General features: G+C 45.0%; 1 protein-coding gene across 1 annotated transcript in view; it reads left to right on the top strand.

The window, feature by feature from the left end:
* PPP1R13B (protein phosphatase 1 regulatory subunit 13B) overlaps positions 1-17661 on the top strand; it is a gene marked incomplete at both ends in the record, with an annotated part of 57485 nt that overhangs the window by 15894 nt on the left and 23930 nt on the right. Inside the window, 2 exons of the mRNA XM_080708137.1 lie at positions 696-772; positions 16489-16590. Coding sequence (XP_080564263.1) covers positions 696-772; positions 16489-16590 — 179 coding nt within the window. The remainder of the gene's footprint in view (positions 1-695; positions 773-16488; positions 16591-17661) is intronic.

Genomic DNA, 17661 nt, shown 5'->3' with positions numbered 1-17661 from the left:
TCAGCTTGGTATTTTATACTTGTGTTTAGTAAATATTTAAATAAATGAAAAAATTTAATATGGTGTCCCATGCATGTAATCCCAGTATTTAGGAGACCGAGACAGGAGTATCACAGGTTTAAAATCAGCCTCAGCAACTTAAACCCTGTTTCTAAATAAAAACTAAAATAGGTCTGGGAGTGTAGCCTGAAGGTAGACGGCTCCTGGGTTCCATCCTCAGTACCACCAAAAGAAAAGTAAATAAAGAAATGGATATCAGAGCCAATCACTAGGCCAAACATGAGGAGGAGGGAGGGGAGGGGGTGGGGTGGGAACTGGGCAGGCGCTAAATGAGCGCTGTGCGCGTGTGGCCCCTGCGTCTTGTACTCCACAGGATGTATGACTGAGGTGCACCAATAAAATAAATACAAATAATCTTAAAGATGAAGGAATGGGCCGGGCGTGGTGGGCACGCTTGTCATCTCCGTGCTTGGGAGGTGTAGACGGGAGGATCGCGCAGGTTCCAAGCCAGCCGCGCTGGCTTCAGAGACTCTGTTTCCAAAATAAAAAAGTATAAGACAGGTCTGGGAGCGTAGCCCGGAAGTAGAAGGGCTTCCAGGAACCCCAGTACCACCAAAAAATAAAAAGAAGAAATGGGAGAATACTGTTTTTTCTGATATGACTTTTAGTAAAATTGGTTCTTTAATTTCTTTTAGGTGTTCTTCAAACCCAAGAGCAGAGAACTCAGAGAAATGTAATAAATGTATCTGGAGAAAAACGCACTGAAAATGGGGTAGGTCATGGTGAACTAAGCTGAAATTTTAAAATTGCTTTTACAAAAACTAACTACTGTTTCTTTTTGGCAGTGCTGGGGGTGGAACCCAGGGCCTTACACATGCTAGACAAGCCCTCTGCCACTGAAATACATCTCCAGCCGTAGAAACTAATGAGTTTGGGCCGTAGCGTGCGTGTGTGTGTGTGCGTGTGTGTGTGTGTGTGTGTGTGTGTGTGTGTGTGTGTTGTATTGGACCCATAGGCATTCTGTCTCTGAGCTACAACCCCAGTCCAGTTTTATTTTTTAGTTTTTTAAATTTTTTATTTTTTTTGGCGGGTCTGGGGATGGATCCCAGGGGTATTCGACCTCCAAGCTACACCCCCTGCCCTATTTTTTATTCTTTATTTTGAAACCGGGTCTCACTGAGTTGCAGAGGGCCTCACTGAGTAGCTGAGGCTGTCCGTGAATCGTGATCCTCCGGTCTCAGCCTCCTGAATGCTGGGATGACAAGCGTGCCCACCACACCTGGCTATTTTTTAATTTGAAAAGAGTTTTGCTAAGTTGACGAGTGTCTCGCTTAGTTGCTGAAGCTGGCCTCGAACCTGCAGTCTTCCTTTCTCAGCCTCTCAAATATTGAGATTACAGGTGTGAAGCCACCATGCCCAGCTTATAACTTAAAACTCAGAGACATTTCTACCTCCGAGCTGCACCCCCTGCCCTATTTTTTTATTTTTTATTTTGAAACTGGGTCTCACTGAGTTGCAAAGGGCCTCACTAAGTAGCTGAGGCTGTCCGCGAACCGCGATCCTCCTTTCTTAGCCTCCGGAATGCTAGGATTACAAGCATGCACCACCACGCCCGTCTTATAACTTACTTTTAAAGAATGACTTTGAGGATAGAACTTGTCATTTCTCTTGAGAATTTCAAAGCATTTTATGAGGTCATAAAGAAGCGGTCCCTAAGTGGATTTGTCAGCCCATACTATGATCTGTGATCCAGCCCAGAATGGAGCAGGCCCTCTTTCTGTCCAGGCAGAGGTAGGGTGTGTGTGTGTGTGTGTGTGTGTGTGTGTGTGTGTCCTCTTTCGGGGTGCGTGTGTGTGTGTGTGTGTGTGTGTGTCTCCTCTTTCTGTCCAGGCAGAGGGTGTGTGTGTGTGCGTGTACACACCCAGGGACGCTTTACTCCTGAGCTACATTTCCAGACCTTTCATTCTTTACTTTGAAACAGGATCTCACCTAAGTTCTCCCAGCTAATCTCATACTTAAAATCCTCCGCCTTGGCCTCCCCAGTAGAGTTATAGGCATGTGCCACCACAGATGAATGTACCGGGTTTTCATGTCGTCAAGTTTGACAATATTTGTAAACTGTTATCTAACTATAATTAAGCCTTCTTTTTTTTTTTTTTTTTTTTTTTTTGGTGGTACTGGGGTGGAACCCAGGGGCCTTCTACCTCCGGGCTACACTCCCAGACCTATTTTATATTTTATTTGGAAACAGGGTCTCTTAAACCAGCTGAGGCTGGCTTCGAGCCTGCGTGATCCTCCTGTCTCAGCCTCCCAAGCGCGGGGATTACAAGCGTGCGCCACCACACCCGGCTTATAATTAAGCCTTCTATACTTTGTCTATAGATTGATCAGAAGGTTGAAAACTAGTTAGTAGTTTTACTGTTTTAGGTCTTGCAGATATTATCCACTGCAGAGCTATCTGATGTACTAGGTTATATTTTAACTTTTTTGTTTTCAGTATCAATCTTTTTGCCACTCAGGGGCAGTGTGTGAAATACCTCTGATGTCAAGATTGTGGATTCCTCTTCCGTACACTCTAGTTTGCACAAATCTTCATCTCACTCCTGCCATCTGCCGCTTTATACGTAAAATGGCAAAGATAGTGATCTAGTCTAGATCCCTGCAGAGTCTGCCAGGCTTTGAGAAGTCTTTTGGGAAGAGTAGAAGCATTGGTGGGCATTGTCATTCAGGAAATCGTGCAGGTCTAGAACACTTTCCAAGTGGCTGCATTGTTCTGAGAGGGTTTGGAACCTCCAGGCCACAGACACACTATCTAATAAGAGTTCAGAGCTTCTTGTCCAGCAGAATTTTGAATATCCTTTTGAGGCCTAAGATTTATCATGACCTGAACTTCAGGGATGACGACATAAATATATTGAGTAAGTCAGCCAGGCGTGGTGGTGCACACTTGCAATCCCAGCATTTGGGAGGCTGAGACAGGAGGATCATGGTTCATGGCCAGCCTCAGCTACTACTTAGGTGAGGCCCCCTGCAACTCAATGAGACCCTGTTTCAAAATAAAGAATAAAAATAGGACTGGGGGTGATGTTTGGAGGTAGAATACCTCTGGGTTATATGGTTATACACACACACACACACACACACACACACACACACACACATATATTGAGTAGGTGGTGTGTTGAGCTGTGCTATGTATATTTATATGATATATGGCAGGAATTAAGAAGAATTTCAATGGTCTCGTAAAGGGAGAAGGCAGTTTTGCTGTGATGAGTTAATCTTTTCTTCCTTGATGATGTTTTTTCTTATTAACATGGATATAATTTTAATAGCAGCAACACTGAAACCTGCATCCAAAATTAAAAATGTTTTTTGTTCCTTTGTGTGAGTTTATAATTAGAGGAATGTATGAGACTTAGGCTAAAGGAATAAGTTTGTGCTGGAAGCATTACATCAAAGATGTTATTGTATTTTATGGCATACACATCTGGCTTTTAAGCCTAATAATGCATTACCTTGTAAAGCACTTTATTGTCTACAAAGCACTTTTACATGCATTTTTAAATTAATAAGATGTTAAAAACATCTTTCTCCCAAAAGGTTTTTGTCCATATCCTGAATATAATAATGGCACAGTGAGCTTCTGCCTTGCGGGCTGTGGCAACTAAGGAGAGATCAAGCCGCATCTGTGAGGGGTCCTAGGAGTGTGAGTGGCTGGAAGAGAAGGCAGGTGCCCGGCTGACTGAGTCATGCCCCTTAGCAGCGGTTGAGACGGAGGCTGGGGAGTAGGTGCTGCTCCCTGGAAATTGTAGGTCAGCAAGTCACGCTAATCTGTGTAGTGGCTTGATTTTATGCTCTAAAGGCACCTTGATTTATTCTTGTTATATACTCCTGTGTTGGGGTCCCCAAGACCACCCCCAGATTCTGTGATTGGCCTGGATGACTCGTAGGTGTAATTTACTACAGCAACAGGACATAGCCCAGTGGGCATGGTGGTGCACTCCTGTGATCCCAGTGTATAGGTTGGAGGCCAGCCTCAGCAACTTAGTAAGACCCTCTTTCTTTTTTTTTTTTTTTTTTTTTTTTTGGTGGTACTGGGGGTGGAACCCAGAAGCTTTCTACCTTCGGGCTACACTCCCAGACCTCTTTTCTATTTTCTTTGGAAAAAGGTCTTACTATGTTGCTGAGAGCCTCACTAAGTAGCTGAGGCTGGCTTCGAACCTGTGCTATCCTCCTGTCTCAGCCTCTCAAGTACTAGGATTACAACCGTGTGCCACCACACCCGGCCTGACCCTCTTTCTAAATAAAGAATTAAAAGGGCTATAGTTAAGAGGTAGAGTTTTCCTGGGTTCAATCCCCAGCTTCACAAGAGAAAAAGGAGGAGGAAGAGGAGGAGGAGGACATAGCCTCATCAGCAAAGGGAAAAGATACATTCTCCTTAGGTATTTTGTAAGCACTTTATTCTGTTTCCTTAGTCCATGCAGCTTAAAATCACTTTCTACTTTACTTCTGTATAGCCAGTGACTTACCATGGCTTGCCAATCCTACCTTCTTTTTTTTTTTTTTTTTTTTTTTTTTTTTGGTGGTACTGAGGGTGGAACCCAGAGGCTTTCTACATCTGTGCTACACTCCCAGACCTCTTTCATATTTTATTTGGAAACAGGGTCTCACTAAGTTGCTGAGAGCCTCACTAAGTAGCTGAGGCTGGCTTTGAACCTGCGTGATCCTCCTGTCTCAGCCTCCTAAGCATGGGGATTACAAGCGTGCGCCACCACGCCCGGCTTTCAATCCTATCTTCTTTGTTTTCTTCCAAGAGTTTTAAACTCTTACATTTAGGTTTGTGATGTATTTTGAGTTGATTTTTGCATGTGTGTATGTGTGTGTGGTACTAGGGATTGAATTCAAGGACATTCTACTACTGAGCTCCACTCCGAGCCTCATTTTATTTTTTATTTTGAAATGGTGTCTCACTGAATTGTTGAGATTGTTCTTGAACCTGTGACCCTCCTGTCTTAGCCTCTCAGTACGGATCAAAAGTGTGCATCATCATGTCCGGCTCTGAGTTAATTTTTGTATATGTTATGAGGTAGGAATCCAGAACTGTTCTTTTGCATATAAATAGTTATTCCAGCACCATTTGGTGAAAAGACTATTCTTTTCACATGTAATTGTCTTGACATCTTTGTCAAATTAGTTTACCATAAATGTCAGAGACTTTTTTTTTTTTGCGGGACTGGGGATGGAACCCGGGGGCATTTGACTTGGAGCTACAGCCTCTGCCCTTTTTTTTTTTTTTTAAATTTTATTTACTTTGAAACAGGGTCTCACTAAGTTATGGAGGGCCTCACTAAGTAGCTGAGGCTGTCTGTGAACCACAATCCTCTGGCCTCAGCCTCCCGAATGCTGGGATTACAAGCGTGCGCCACCATGCCCGGCTAAGAGAAACTATTTTTGAAAGCATTTATTTATTTACTTATTTATTTATTGGTACTGGGGATGGAACCTAGGATCATTGTACCTCTGAGCTACACCTCCAGCCCTATTTTTTAGTCTTTATTTTTTGAAACAGGGTTTCACTGAGTTGCAAAGGGCTGGCTAAGTAGCTGAGGCTTTTTTAATCTACAAAACATTTTCATATGATTAAGCTAATAAGTTTTCATGGTTATCTGTTTACCCTTTGACACAGTAAATACTCTTGGTCAAAATCAATTGTGAGTGACTCTTTTAGAGTCGGACAAGAAGCAAATGGAAGGTAGTTCCTTCTGTGTAATGGAAAGACCATCTGCCTGCTGTCAGGGCTCTCAGCTAGAGTCCTGGCACTGCTGCCAGCCCACCATGTAAGCTTGAACAGCTGGTCCCCAGCTGCCCAGGGCTCTCTCCATGAAGTACACTGAAAATCCTTTCTCCTGTAAGACCTCTGTAAGCTCCAACTCAGATATATATCAATGTTCATAAAAAATGGTATATGTAGATGTCTGACATGCAGCGGGCACTCATTAGAGATTAATTGTGGAATTACTGTAACTTAGAATTCATTTAAAAATACTGAGTTTTTGCTGAGTGTGGTGGCACATGCCTAAAATCCTAATGCTTGGGAGGCTGAGATAGGCAGAATGCAGGTTCAAGGCCAGTTTTAGCAACATAACAAGACTCTTTCAAATAACAAAGTAGGACTTCCGGGAAGATGGTGACGGAGAAAAGCAGGGCTTACGAGCCCTGCTAACAACCAATCTCTATTACCACAAAATCAGTGCCTTTCATAGACAGAAAACACCATCAGCAGAGAAACAAAAAAAAAATAATTACAAGGAACAGAGAAAAAGAGGGCTGGAAAAATGATACACCAGAAAGAAACCAGACCGCAGTGCTGCAGCTGGAACCGTGGCGTGGAGCGGAGCAGTGCACCATCTTCCCTTGCAGCACCAGGCCCCAGAGAGGAGGGGGACTCAGAACAGAGCTCAGAGCCACAGAGACGATACGCTGGCCTCACGCCTGAGGACATGGCAGCAGCGCCTTACTGCCGACAGCAGCGGCAAATTTACCAGACGGCACCAGACCAACGCACTCAACAGCCCACCAGGCTCCAGAGAGGAGCGGAGGACAGCGAGCCGAGGTGAGCCGCTGCATAACAGCCGGGCGGAATTCAGCAGATTTTTCGGCGCAGGGAGCATCTAAAGCTCCCAGGGGCGGGGCTCAGCAAACCCTGCAGGGACTCAGAGAGAAGCTCAAAACCAGAGAAGAAATACGCCAGCCTCACAGCCGAGGGCATGACAGCAGCGCCATATTGCCATCGGCGGCAGCAACAACAAATTCACCGAGTCCATTACAGCTCCATCAGCACACTCAACAACAGTGAGTCAAATTGTGGCCCTAGAGGAGAAATCCCAGTACTGTACTCCCAGGAACTTGACCCAATGGGAGAGTGGCGGTGGCAGAGATATCACACCATAGGAGAACGCCCAACCTGGCACCCCCCCTGCTCTAAAGCAGCCTCATTTGACTCCCTGGGTCTGAGACTCTGTGATACAACCCAGTAAAGGAGTAGTGGGGACTGAGATACCACAGACTCGAGATCCAGAGCACCTTAAGTGAAGTCATAGTGACCCAAGGGAAGAACCCAGAGAAGGCACAAACTTCCTAAATCATGGGAAAGAGGAGTAACAATGGAGCAATGAATGCCCACAACCCTACAACATCAGAACCTGATAAAACAGAAATTTAGAGATTTCTAGAAGATCAAATCAGGAAAATAACTGTAGAAATAATAGAGGTGTTTCGAAAAGAATTCAGAGAGAGCCAAAAAGAGATAAAGGATGCAATTAATAAAGTAAAGGCCTCAATTCAAAGTGCAAACAACCAATTAGACCACATGGAGAATAGAATCTCGCTCTTAGAAGATGATCACTCCAAAAATGAACGCATAGTTTCTAATTTAGAAAAAAATATCCGACAGCAGGAATCTGACATTGAAGAAATATGGGCCCATTTTAAGAGAGCTAACCTAAGAATAATTGGAATAGAGGAGGGAAAAGAAGGTGAAACCAAAGGGATCAACAATCTCTTCAAGGAAGTAATAGCAGAAAATTATCCAAACATAGAGCAAGAGGTTGATACACAGGTCCAGGAAACTTAGACCTCCCTTTAGACAGGATCGGAGAAGAGGATCCCCACGCCACATAATTGTCAAAATGACCAATGTGGAAGCCAAGCAGAGAATCTTAAAGGCAACAAAAGCAAAGGGCCAAGTGACATTCAGAGGCAAACCAATTAGAATCACTCCAGACTTCCCAAACCAAGTCATGAGAGCCAGAAGGGCTTGGAGTAACATATTCCAAACTCTGAAAGAAAACAACTTCCAGCCAAAAATTTCCTACCCAGCAAAACTTTCTATCAAATTAGATGGGGAAATAAGAAGCTTCCATGACAAATAGAAACTGAAGGAATTTATGTCTTCAAAACCAGCACTAGAGAAAATACTCAGAGATTAACTACAAAGAAGAAATAGGTAACACTCACCAGAATCAGAGAAACAAGATTTTTCATCCAACAGACAACTAAGATTGGTTATCTGTGGAGATTCATTATTTATGTTAGTCTTTTACCTATCTCTAAATTGTATTATTTGCTTTTATTGTTGATAATTTTTAGGATTTCTAGTTGGAATATTAATATACCTTCAGATATAGCATTTGGAAATATTTTATTCCATTCTATCAGTAACTTTTAACTCTGTTTACATTGTCTTTGGATATACAATATTTTTTTATTCTTTAGGGAGTTTGTTTACCTTTCTGTTGCCTGTGCCATTGAAATCATATTCAAGAAATCACTGCCAATTTCAATGTTGTGAGGTTTAATGACCCACATTTTCTCCTAAAAGTTTATAGTCTTAAGATTTATATTTAGGTCTTTTATCTATTTTGAGTTAATATTTGTATATGGTGTTAGGTAAGGGTCCAATTTTATTCTTTTTCATGTAATTATTATTTTTCAACAATATTTAGTTAAAAGATTATTTCCTTCACCAAATGTTCGTGGAAACCTTGTCAAAAATAACTTGACAATATATGGAAGAATTTATCTCTAGGCTTTTATTTAACGCCAATGGTTTATATATCTGCCTTTAGAACAGTACTACACTGTTTCAATTATTGTAGCTATATATGATTTGAAATCAGAAAATATACATCTTCTAGCATTGTTCTTTTTCGAGATCGTTTTGGGTATCTAGCGTCCGTATTCCATATTAGGATAGATTTTTTTCTGAAAAATAAATAAATGTATGATAGTTTCACCTAAAAAAAGAAAAGAAAAAAATATTCTCTGGTAAGAAAGAAAGCAAAAAGAAATATTGAAATGTTATCTTTAAGTCATCAAAAGCTTGGTATCAGACAAATGAAACTGTTATGTGAGATTATCGTTGTTAATTTTGGATAAATTGCTATAATACTAGATGTCAACCACTAAGCCAAGCATGGGAAGGAGGGATGGGGAGGGAATGGGGTGGGGATCGGGTGGAGGCTGACTGGGCGATGTGTGCGTGTATGTCTACAAAAGTTTTTTGTATCCCACTATGATGTATGAATACAGTGCACCAATAAAATAACAAAGTAATCCTTTATTTGGGAAGCTCAGACAGGAGGGTCTGGGTTAGCAGACAGCCTCAGCTACTACTTAGTGAGGCCCTTTGCAACTCAGACCCTGTTTTAAAATAAAGACTAAAAGGCTAGGTGCAGGTGGTGCACACTTGTAATCCCAGCATTTGTGGGCGGAGACCTGAGGATCAGGGTGTGGACAGCCTCCGCTACTTAGTGAGGCTCTTTGCAACTCAGTGAGACCCTGTTTCAAAAATAAAGAGACTAAAATATAGGGCTGGGAGTATATCTTGGAAGTAGAATGCACCTGGGTTTCATCCTTAGTACCACAAAATAAATAAATGAATGAATAAATAAATAAATAGAGCTACAGTTTTTTTGAGTGTGATAGAACACAGGGGCATTCTACCTCTAAACTATACCCCCTACCCTTTTTATTTTTTGTTTTGAAACAGGGTCTCCCTGAGTTTTGGAGGCTGGTCTTAACTGTGATACTCCTATCTCGGTCTCCTAAGTACTGCTAAGTTTACAGAGTGCACCACCACGCCCAGCCAGTTTAAACATACTCTTCCTGTATCACCCAGCTGGTCTCCTTCTTGACCCTGATTACCCAAGGAAAGCAAAAGTTTTTGTCCACGTCAGTATCGGCACATGGATATTCGTTGTAGCCTTATTTCTCATAGCCACAAAATAGAAACCGCCTCCTGCTCATCTGTAGAAGCTTGGCAGGCAAAACGTGGTATGTCCATGTGATGGAGTACTGCTCAGCAGTGACAGTGAGGTACGGTGCATAGAGCAAAACGGCAAGTATTGAAAGCCAGCAGGGAGTGGCCACGTGCAAAGAAGTGCACACTGTGATCGAGTCTGTATGAAGACCTAGAACTAAGGAACTAGTGTAGCAGGCCAGACAGCAGCAGCAGAGCCCCACAGGTCAGGGGCCCGACTGGGGAGGACTGTAGAGGACCCCTGGCCAGGCGTGGTGGTGCACGCTCGTAACCCCAGTGCGCAGGAGACTGGCACAGGAGAGTGGCAGGTTCACGGCCAGCCTCAGCTACTCAGTGAGGCCCTCTGCAATTTATGAGATAAAAAATGGGGCTGGGGGTGTAGCTCAGAGGTCGAATGCCCCTGGGTTCCATCCCTAGTACCGCGAAAACAAAAGGGAAATGGTCTCTCTCTAGCTAGATGGGGTAGTGGCCACACTTAGTGGCGCAGTACTTATCTAGCATGTACTAAACCTACGCTTGATATCCAGCACTGAAAAAAAAAAGCAAACATGGATTTCATTGTATATTTTTAAAATTAGACTATTATTTTGTTTTGTTACCTTAGTTACTAGTATTGCAGCTTTTGAAGTTTTGTATCTGAAGTTGACTATAATGTATGCTTATCTTTCTTTAAACATTGCTAATCTTAAACTTAGGGCAATAATGATTAAAAATCGTGGTTTAGTTTGTTCATTGTGGTGTTGAGATGTTTGGAATTTCTATCAAGTCAGGACTGTACAGCGGGCTGGGCGTCTTTCTCACCTGGCCTGCTGTTGAGGGCTGCAGGCTGTAGGAGGCCCGTGTCCTCCCAGCAGGGGCCTGTGGTGGCTGAGTGGTGCAGGGGTGGGGGGTACTGCTGAGACCCAGTGAGTGGTGAGGTTACATGGCCTCCATGTGCCGCTCTGTTCCTCTTTGAAAATAGGAACATAGAGGAAAGTGAGCTCAGTTTCTGAGTTCAGAGCTGAGTTTGATGCAGCAATCTAACTGCCTCCTGTGCAAGATTCTGATCTTCTCCATTGGAAGAGAGGCTCGAGCCGGGCATGGTGGTGCACGCCTGTAATCCCAGCACTTGGAGGCGGAGGCAGGACGGCCTACTTTGAGGCCTCTCACAACTCAGTGAGACCCTATTTCAAAATAAAGAATAAAAAATAGTGCTGAGAGTGTATCTCTGAGGTAGAATGTCCCTGGGTTCCATCACCAGTACTGCAAAAAAGAAGAAGAGAACCTCAAAGCCAGGCGTGGTAGCACACCCTTGTAATCCTAGTACTTGGGAGTCTGGGATTGGAGGATCACAAATATAAGGGCAGCCTCAGCAATTCAGTGAGGCTTTCAGGAACCTAGTGAGACCCCATTTCCAAATAAGAAATAAAATCGGTCTGGGGATATAGCTCAGAGGTGGAATGCTTCTGGGTTCAATTCCAAGTACCGCAAGATGGATGGATGGATGGATGATGGGTGGATAGGTGATGGATGGATGGATGGATGATGGGTGGATGGATGGATGGGTGATGGATGGATGGATGGATGGATGGATGATGTAAAACAATAGAAGAATGTTTTACGTCTGTGTTGCCTGCAGGGTCTAGGCTTATGTCTGGCATGTGGAAGGTGAACGACCTGTCTCAGTACTGTGGTCTTGAGCATGGATGGTTCACCATGAGCAGATGCGTGTCCCCTGCACCTTGAGGCTTTGGGTGTAGAACAGGTGCCAGCCTTGGTCCTGCCCTGCCAGTTTGGAGTGCCACGGTCGCTAGCTTGTCCTTTGCTTTTATTTATGAATGGCTATTGCACCACTGCTCACAGCCATCGTGGACACACAGGAATGGGGTCATGGTCAGAGGGAGGTGCTGGGGGCCAGGATAGCTTGGGTTGGGGGGTGCAGGGAAGTGGAGAAGAGTCGCAGTGCTGGGGAGGATGGGGACTCTTCCTTGGCGGAGCGTCTGGGTTGAGTCTGAGTCTGCCCAGTCCGCGGTAGAGCCTGGTGGGACCTGGTGGAGGAAGAGGAGGTGTCGCGTCACTGACAGGAGGTGCCAGGGCCGGGTCAGGACCCGTCGCTGACACCTCACAGCCCCACAAAGCCTCCCGTTAGCTAGTGTTCTGTAAGTCTCCCGGTCTTCCCTCAGGTAGTTACTGTGTATGTAGATGTCTCTTAGTTTTACATCCCCGCAGCAGCTTGGGAGCTTGGAGAAGGGGAGTGTGTGAAGTGATCAGGTAAGCTCTCACAAAGCCTGGGGCCAGAGTGAGCAGGGTTTACAGGGACAGTGAGGGGTAGCCTTAGGCCAGGGAGTGGACCTAACTCCTAGGAAATATACCTGCTTTCCTGAAATCCAGAGTTCAGATGGTTCAGTGGATGTTAGAGGACCTGGGCCCTGGACGCAGGCAGCAGCCCTTGCTGGAGGGACCCTCGGAGCAGGCAGAAGGAAGGCTGGGAGGTCCTCCCTTGGTACGGGCTGTGTTGACAGTGCCTGTCTGGCTTAGCAGAGGGGCACGACTGTGGTTTGCCTAGTGGTGGAAGTGGCTTGTGCTGCGGTGCCCTGGGGTTGAGCTCATCAGGTGAAGGGGCCATCACTGGGGCCTTGAAGTCTACGTTTTATAACTCATGTAAATACAATTAAGTTAAAAAATGAATTATTCACTTAAACAGTCAGTCCCATTATACTCTGATATATCATGCCTTTCTCTGCATGATCCCCCCCCCCACTTGGGAGGCGGAGACAAGAGGATCCCGCAGCTTGGGAGGCGGAGACAGGAGGATCACGCAGGTTCAAAGCCAGCTGCACTGGCCTAAGAGACCCTGTTTCTAAATAAAAATTATAAAATAGGTCTGGGAGTGTAGCCCGGAGGTAGAAGGGCTTCCAGGAACCCCAGTACCACCCAAAAGAAAAAAAAAAAGATTTACTTCAGTATAATTTTATTTCTAAAAATGATATATACAACTCCTGAATTACTTATGACAACATGGCAATCTAAATTCAGTTGTTAGAAAAACACATGCAAGCCAGGCGTGGTGGCTCACACTTGTAATCCCAGGATTTGAGAGGCTGGGACAGGAGGATCTTGGTTCATGGCCCGCCTCAGCTACTTAGTGAGGCCCTTTGCAACTCAGTGAGACCTTGTTTCATTATTATTATTATTATTATTATTATTATTATTATTATTATTATTATTATTATTTTGGTGGTACTGGGGTTCCTGGAAGCCCTTCTACCTCTGGGCTACAACCCCAGACCTATTTTTACATTTTTATTTGGAAACAGGGTCTCCTAAGCCAGTGCGCGCAGCTGGCTTCGAACCTGCGCGATCCTCCTGTCTCTGCCTCCCAAGCGTGGGGATTACAAGCGTGCGTCACACGCCCAGCCAGGAGACCCTGTTTCAAAACAAAGAATAAAAAAAAAAAAATAGTGCTGGGGTTGTAGATGAAGGTAGAATGCCCCTGGGTTCCATCCCCAGTACCACAAGAGAAAAGAAAAACACATGTAGCACATACAAAGAGTGTAAATGTGTAGTTTTTTCTTCTTCTTTTTCTTTTTTTTTGCAGGTCTGGGGGTGGAACCCAGGGACATTCTACCTTCGAGCTATACCTCCCAGCCCTATTTTTTATTCTTTATTTGGAAACAGGGTCTCGCTGAGTTGCAGAGGGCCTCACTAAGTAGCTGAGGCTGTCCTCGAACTGAGATCCTCCTGTCTCAGCCTCCCAAATGCTGGGATTACAAGCGTGCGCCACTACGCCCGGCTAAATGTGTATTTTTTAAATAACCTATTCCGCAGGAAGCACCCCTTCTTTCCAAATTTTATCGACCATTTGGGTAGGGCCAACTATTTCCTGCCAGCCAGCCTCAGGGCTCTTTAGCCCCGGTGGAGGATGAGAGGGCCATGAACATTACGAGAAAGGAAGGTGTGCCTTTGCTGTGGGGGCCGAGGAGCCTCACAGGTGGAAGTGAGTCACCGTGGATCCGTGCTCACGGAGGAGCAGTCCCGCAGTCGTTGGGACTGTGGGGACAGGCTCGTGTGGACAGAATGAACAACTTGCTTTTCAAATGGAAGTTTCTGTGGCCTGGCAATGTAACATGCCTAGTTTTGAAAAGAGCCTTGCTCCACCTTCTCCCTCAGGAGCTTTGGGGCTCCAGGTAAGACTGTCGAACAAATCCTGATTCTATTTTTCTAGAACCAATAATACCATGATGTTTGAGAAGACGTGGAGCCAGAGGGACAAGGACTAGAAAGGACCACTAAGATTCGCAGAGGTTTAGGTGGTGGAAAGTAAAGGGGCCCGAGGGTGTGTGAACCTAGGAGTTGCAGGCGCGTGTATGGGGGTGACTGGCTGAAGGGATAGAGGAAGATGGTCGTTAGAATGGAGCTCTGCCAGCCGGGCGTGGTGGCGCACGCTTGTAATCCCCGCACTTGGGAGGCTGAGACTGGAGGATCGCACGGGTTCGAAGCCAGCCTCAGCTACTTAGTGAGGCTCCCAGCAACTTAGTGAGACCCTGTTTCCAAAAAAAAAAAAAAAAAAAAAAAGGGTCTGGGAGTATAGCCTGGAGGTAGAAGCCTCTGGGTTCCACCCCCAGTACCACCAAAAAAAAAAAAAAGAATGGAGCTCTGCTGCGTGATGAGATGGCCTGCTATGTGAGACAGGCCTGGCGCACGCAGCGTGCTATGTGAAGTGTCAGGAACATGGCGCTGTGTCTCCTCGCTGCTTCCCGTGAGCTGTGAAGTGGGGTCAGGGCGCCTGCCCACTGGATTGTTCTCAGGCACACGAAGCATAATGTACGTAGGTTTTTGTTTTGTTTCGTGGTGTGGGGATTAATCACAGGGGCGTTCTACCTCAAAGCTGCACACCCAGCCCTATTTTATATTTTGTTTGGAAACAGAGTCTAAATTGCTGAGGCTGTCCTTGAACTTATAATCCTCTTGTCTCTTGCAGATGTGCACCCCCAGCCCACTTAGAGATTTTTAAATGAAGTATTTGTATTTTGTGTATTGGGATCTGTGACAGTGAGATGACATTTGTCCTTGAGAATCACCTGCATATGTACCTTCTGGTTGTCTGCCTCTAAAGACTGACAATCCCGTGTACTCAGATGTACTTATTAAACCCCCAGTCTGGCCGCATGCCTGTTGTCCCAGTACTTGGAGGTTGGGACAGGAGGATCACAGGTGTGAGGTTAGCTCACAGTAACTTAGCGAGACTTTGTCTTAAGATGAAAATGAAAGGCGGCCAGGAGTAACTCAGGGAGAGAACGTGCTCGGCTTCGATCCCGAGTACCACGCACAGGGGAAAGTCCCTGGTTTAAACAGAGGAGTATCATTTATATCATTTTATAAAACACCAGCAAGAGTGGATAAGAAGGGCTTAATGGAGCCGGCGTGAGGCAGTAGAAAGGGATTCTTTTAGGAACTGGGGATTGAACCCAGGGACGTTTACCTCTGAGCCACACCCCCGACCTTATTTTTAATTTTTTATTTTGAAATGGGATCTCACTAAGTTCTGGAGGGCATTACTAAGTAGCCGAGACTGGCTGAGAACCCGGATCCTCCTATCTCAGCCTCCAAATGCTGGGATTACAAGCGTGCGCCACCATGCCTGGCAGAAAATTTATTTTAAAAAATTCAGCTGGGCGTGGTGAATTTTTATAATCCCAGCATTCGGGAGGCTGAGACCAGAGGGTCGCGGTTCGCGGACAGCCTCAGCTACTTAGTGAGGCCCTCTGCAACTCAGTAAGACCCGGTTTCAAAATAAAGAATAAAAAATAGGGCAGGGGCTGTAGCTCTGAGGTCGAATGCCCCTGGGTTCCATCCCCAGACCTGCAAAAAAAAAAAAAATATATATATATATATATATATATATTTTTTTTTTTTTTTAATTTAAATTTAAAACCTGAAGGCCAGGCGTGGTGACGCGCACTTGGAAGTGGAGACAGGAGGATCGCGCTGGTTTGGAGCCAGCCTCGCTGGTTTAAGAGACCCTGTTTCCAAATAAAAAAATTATAAAATAGGTCTGGGAGTATAGCCTGGAGGTAGAAGGGCTTCCAGGAACCCCAGTACCACCAAAAAAAAAAAATTTTAAACCTGATATTTATATTTAAAAAGTAAGTAATCAACAATTAGGAAAAGTTCGGTGTTTTTGTGTGTGTGTGTGGTACTGGGAATGGAACCCAGGGACATTCTACCTCTGAGCTCTACACCCCCAACCCTATTTTTTATTCTTTTTTTTTTGTGTGTGTGTGGTACTGGGGTTCCCAAAAACCCTTCTACCTCCGGGCTACACTCCCAGACCTATTTATATATTTTTTTAAAATTTGGAAACAAGGTCTCTTATGCCAGCGAGGCTGGCTTCAAACCTGCGCGATGCTCCTGTCTCGCCTCCCAAGCGCGGGGATTACAAACTTACTGAATAGCTGAGGCTGTTTGCGAACTGCAATCCTTCTGTCTCAGCCTCCCAAATGCTGGGATTATAAGTGTGCACCACCAATCCTGGCTTAAGGAAAATTTCTTATAAGAAACAAAACAAATTTTTGTTCTCTCATCTTCTAGGGAACCTATGTAAAATCCAGAGATGTGTGACTGGCAGTAGAGAAAGCTGAGTAGGTCGGTGAGTGCGTCTCACGAGTGCTGCTTGTTCTCTGCAGGTGGGGAATTCCCGTGTTGAACTTACGCTGTCTGAGCTCCAAGACATGGCGGCGAGGCAGCAGCAGCAAATTGAAACCCAGCAGCAGATGCTGGTCGCCAAGGTGAGCTGCGCACGTGGAGACGAGGCGGCTCGTCCAAGTGTGTGCCCTTCAGCAGTCCTTTCACATGGCATAGCCGCTCTGCGTGGGTGACGCCCACCAGCAGGACTGCAGGACTGCTGGTGCCGTGTCTTTCTCTCTGCACGATGCATGATCTCTTCTGAGGTGATGCATGCACCTGCAGCACAGGGGGGAGGGCATCTTGACACCCCAGGGCAGGGAATAGTTGGCCCTACCCAAATGGTCGATAAAATTTAGAAAGAAGGGGTGCTTTCTGCGGTCACCTCCATTTTCCTCGGGGTGTGCTATCTTCTGAGAGGTTGGAGGGCTGTCCTAGAGGAGCGCAGTAGTTTGTGATAAGCCAGCTCAGACTCTGGAGGGTGGCCTGTTACAGCTTCCTGGTTCACCGTGCTTGGCTGCACTTGTCTGGTTTACGCTGTGCAGGTCATAGGACATGCTCATTCCTCACAGTTTAACATTTTGTGATTGAAACTACTGAGCAGGATTTGGAGTTTTCTACACCATAATTTCATCATATTGTGATTAAAATCAGGCCTATCACCATGCTTCCTGGAAATAATTTATGTTGCAAATGGTCTTAAAATGTTGAAAAATTGCTTTAAAGAGAACCTTTAACATTACAACCTCGATTTTTACTGAGATGAAATAAAAAGGGCTGGGGTATAGCTAAATTGTAGAATGCTTGCCCTGGATTGAAACCCAAGTATCCAGACAAACAAAAATTTATAAATATTTTCAGGGATGCAAATTGCAAATTAACACTTCTACTCATTTAGGTATATTTTCTTCTTTTTTTTTCTTTTGCAGTACTGAGGATAGAACTCGGGCATTCTACCTATGAGTGACACCCCCAGTTCTACTTTTTTTTTTTTTTTTGGTGGTCCTGGGGTTCCTGGAAGCCCTTCTACTTCTGGGATACACTCCCAAACATACTTTTTTTTATATATTTTTTATTTGGAAACAGGGTCTCCTAAGCCAGCATGGCTGGCTTCAAACCTGCGCGATCCTCCTGTCTCCGCCTCCCAAGCGCGGGGATTACAAGCGTGCGCCACC

The sequence above is a fragment of the Muscardinus avellanarius genome (genome assembly GCF_963383645.1).
Source record: "Muscardinus avellanarius genome assembly, chromosome: 12".
Taxonomy (NCBI): Eukaryota; Metazoa; Chordata; class Mammalia; order Rodentia; family Gliridae; genus Muscardinus; species Muscardinus avellanarius.
This window is presented reverse-complemented; position numbering and strand designations above follow the sequence as displayed.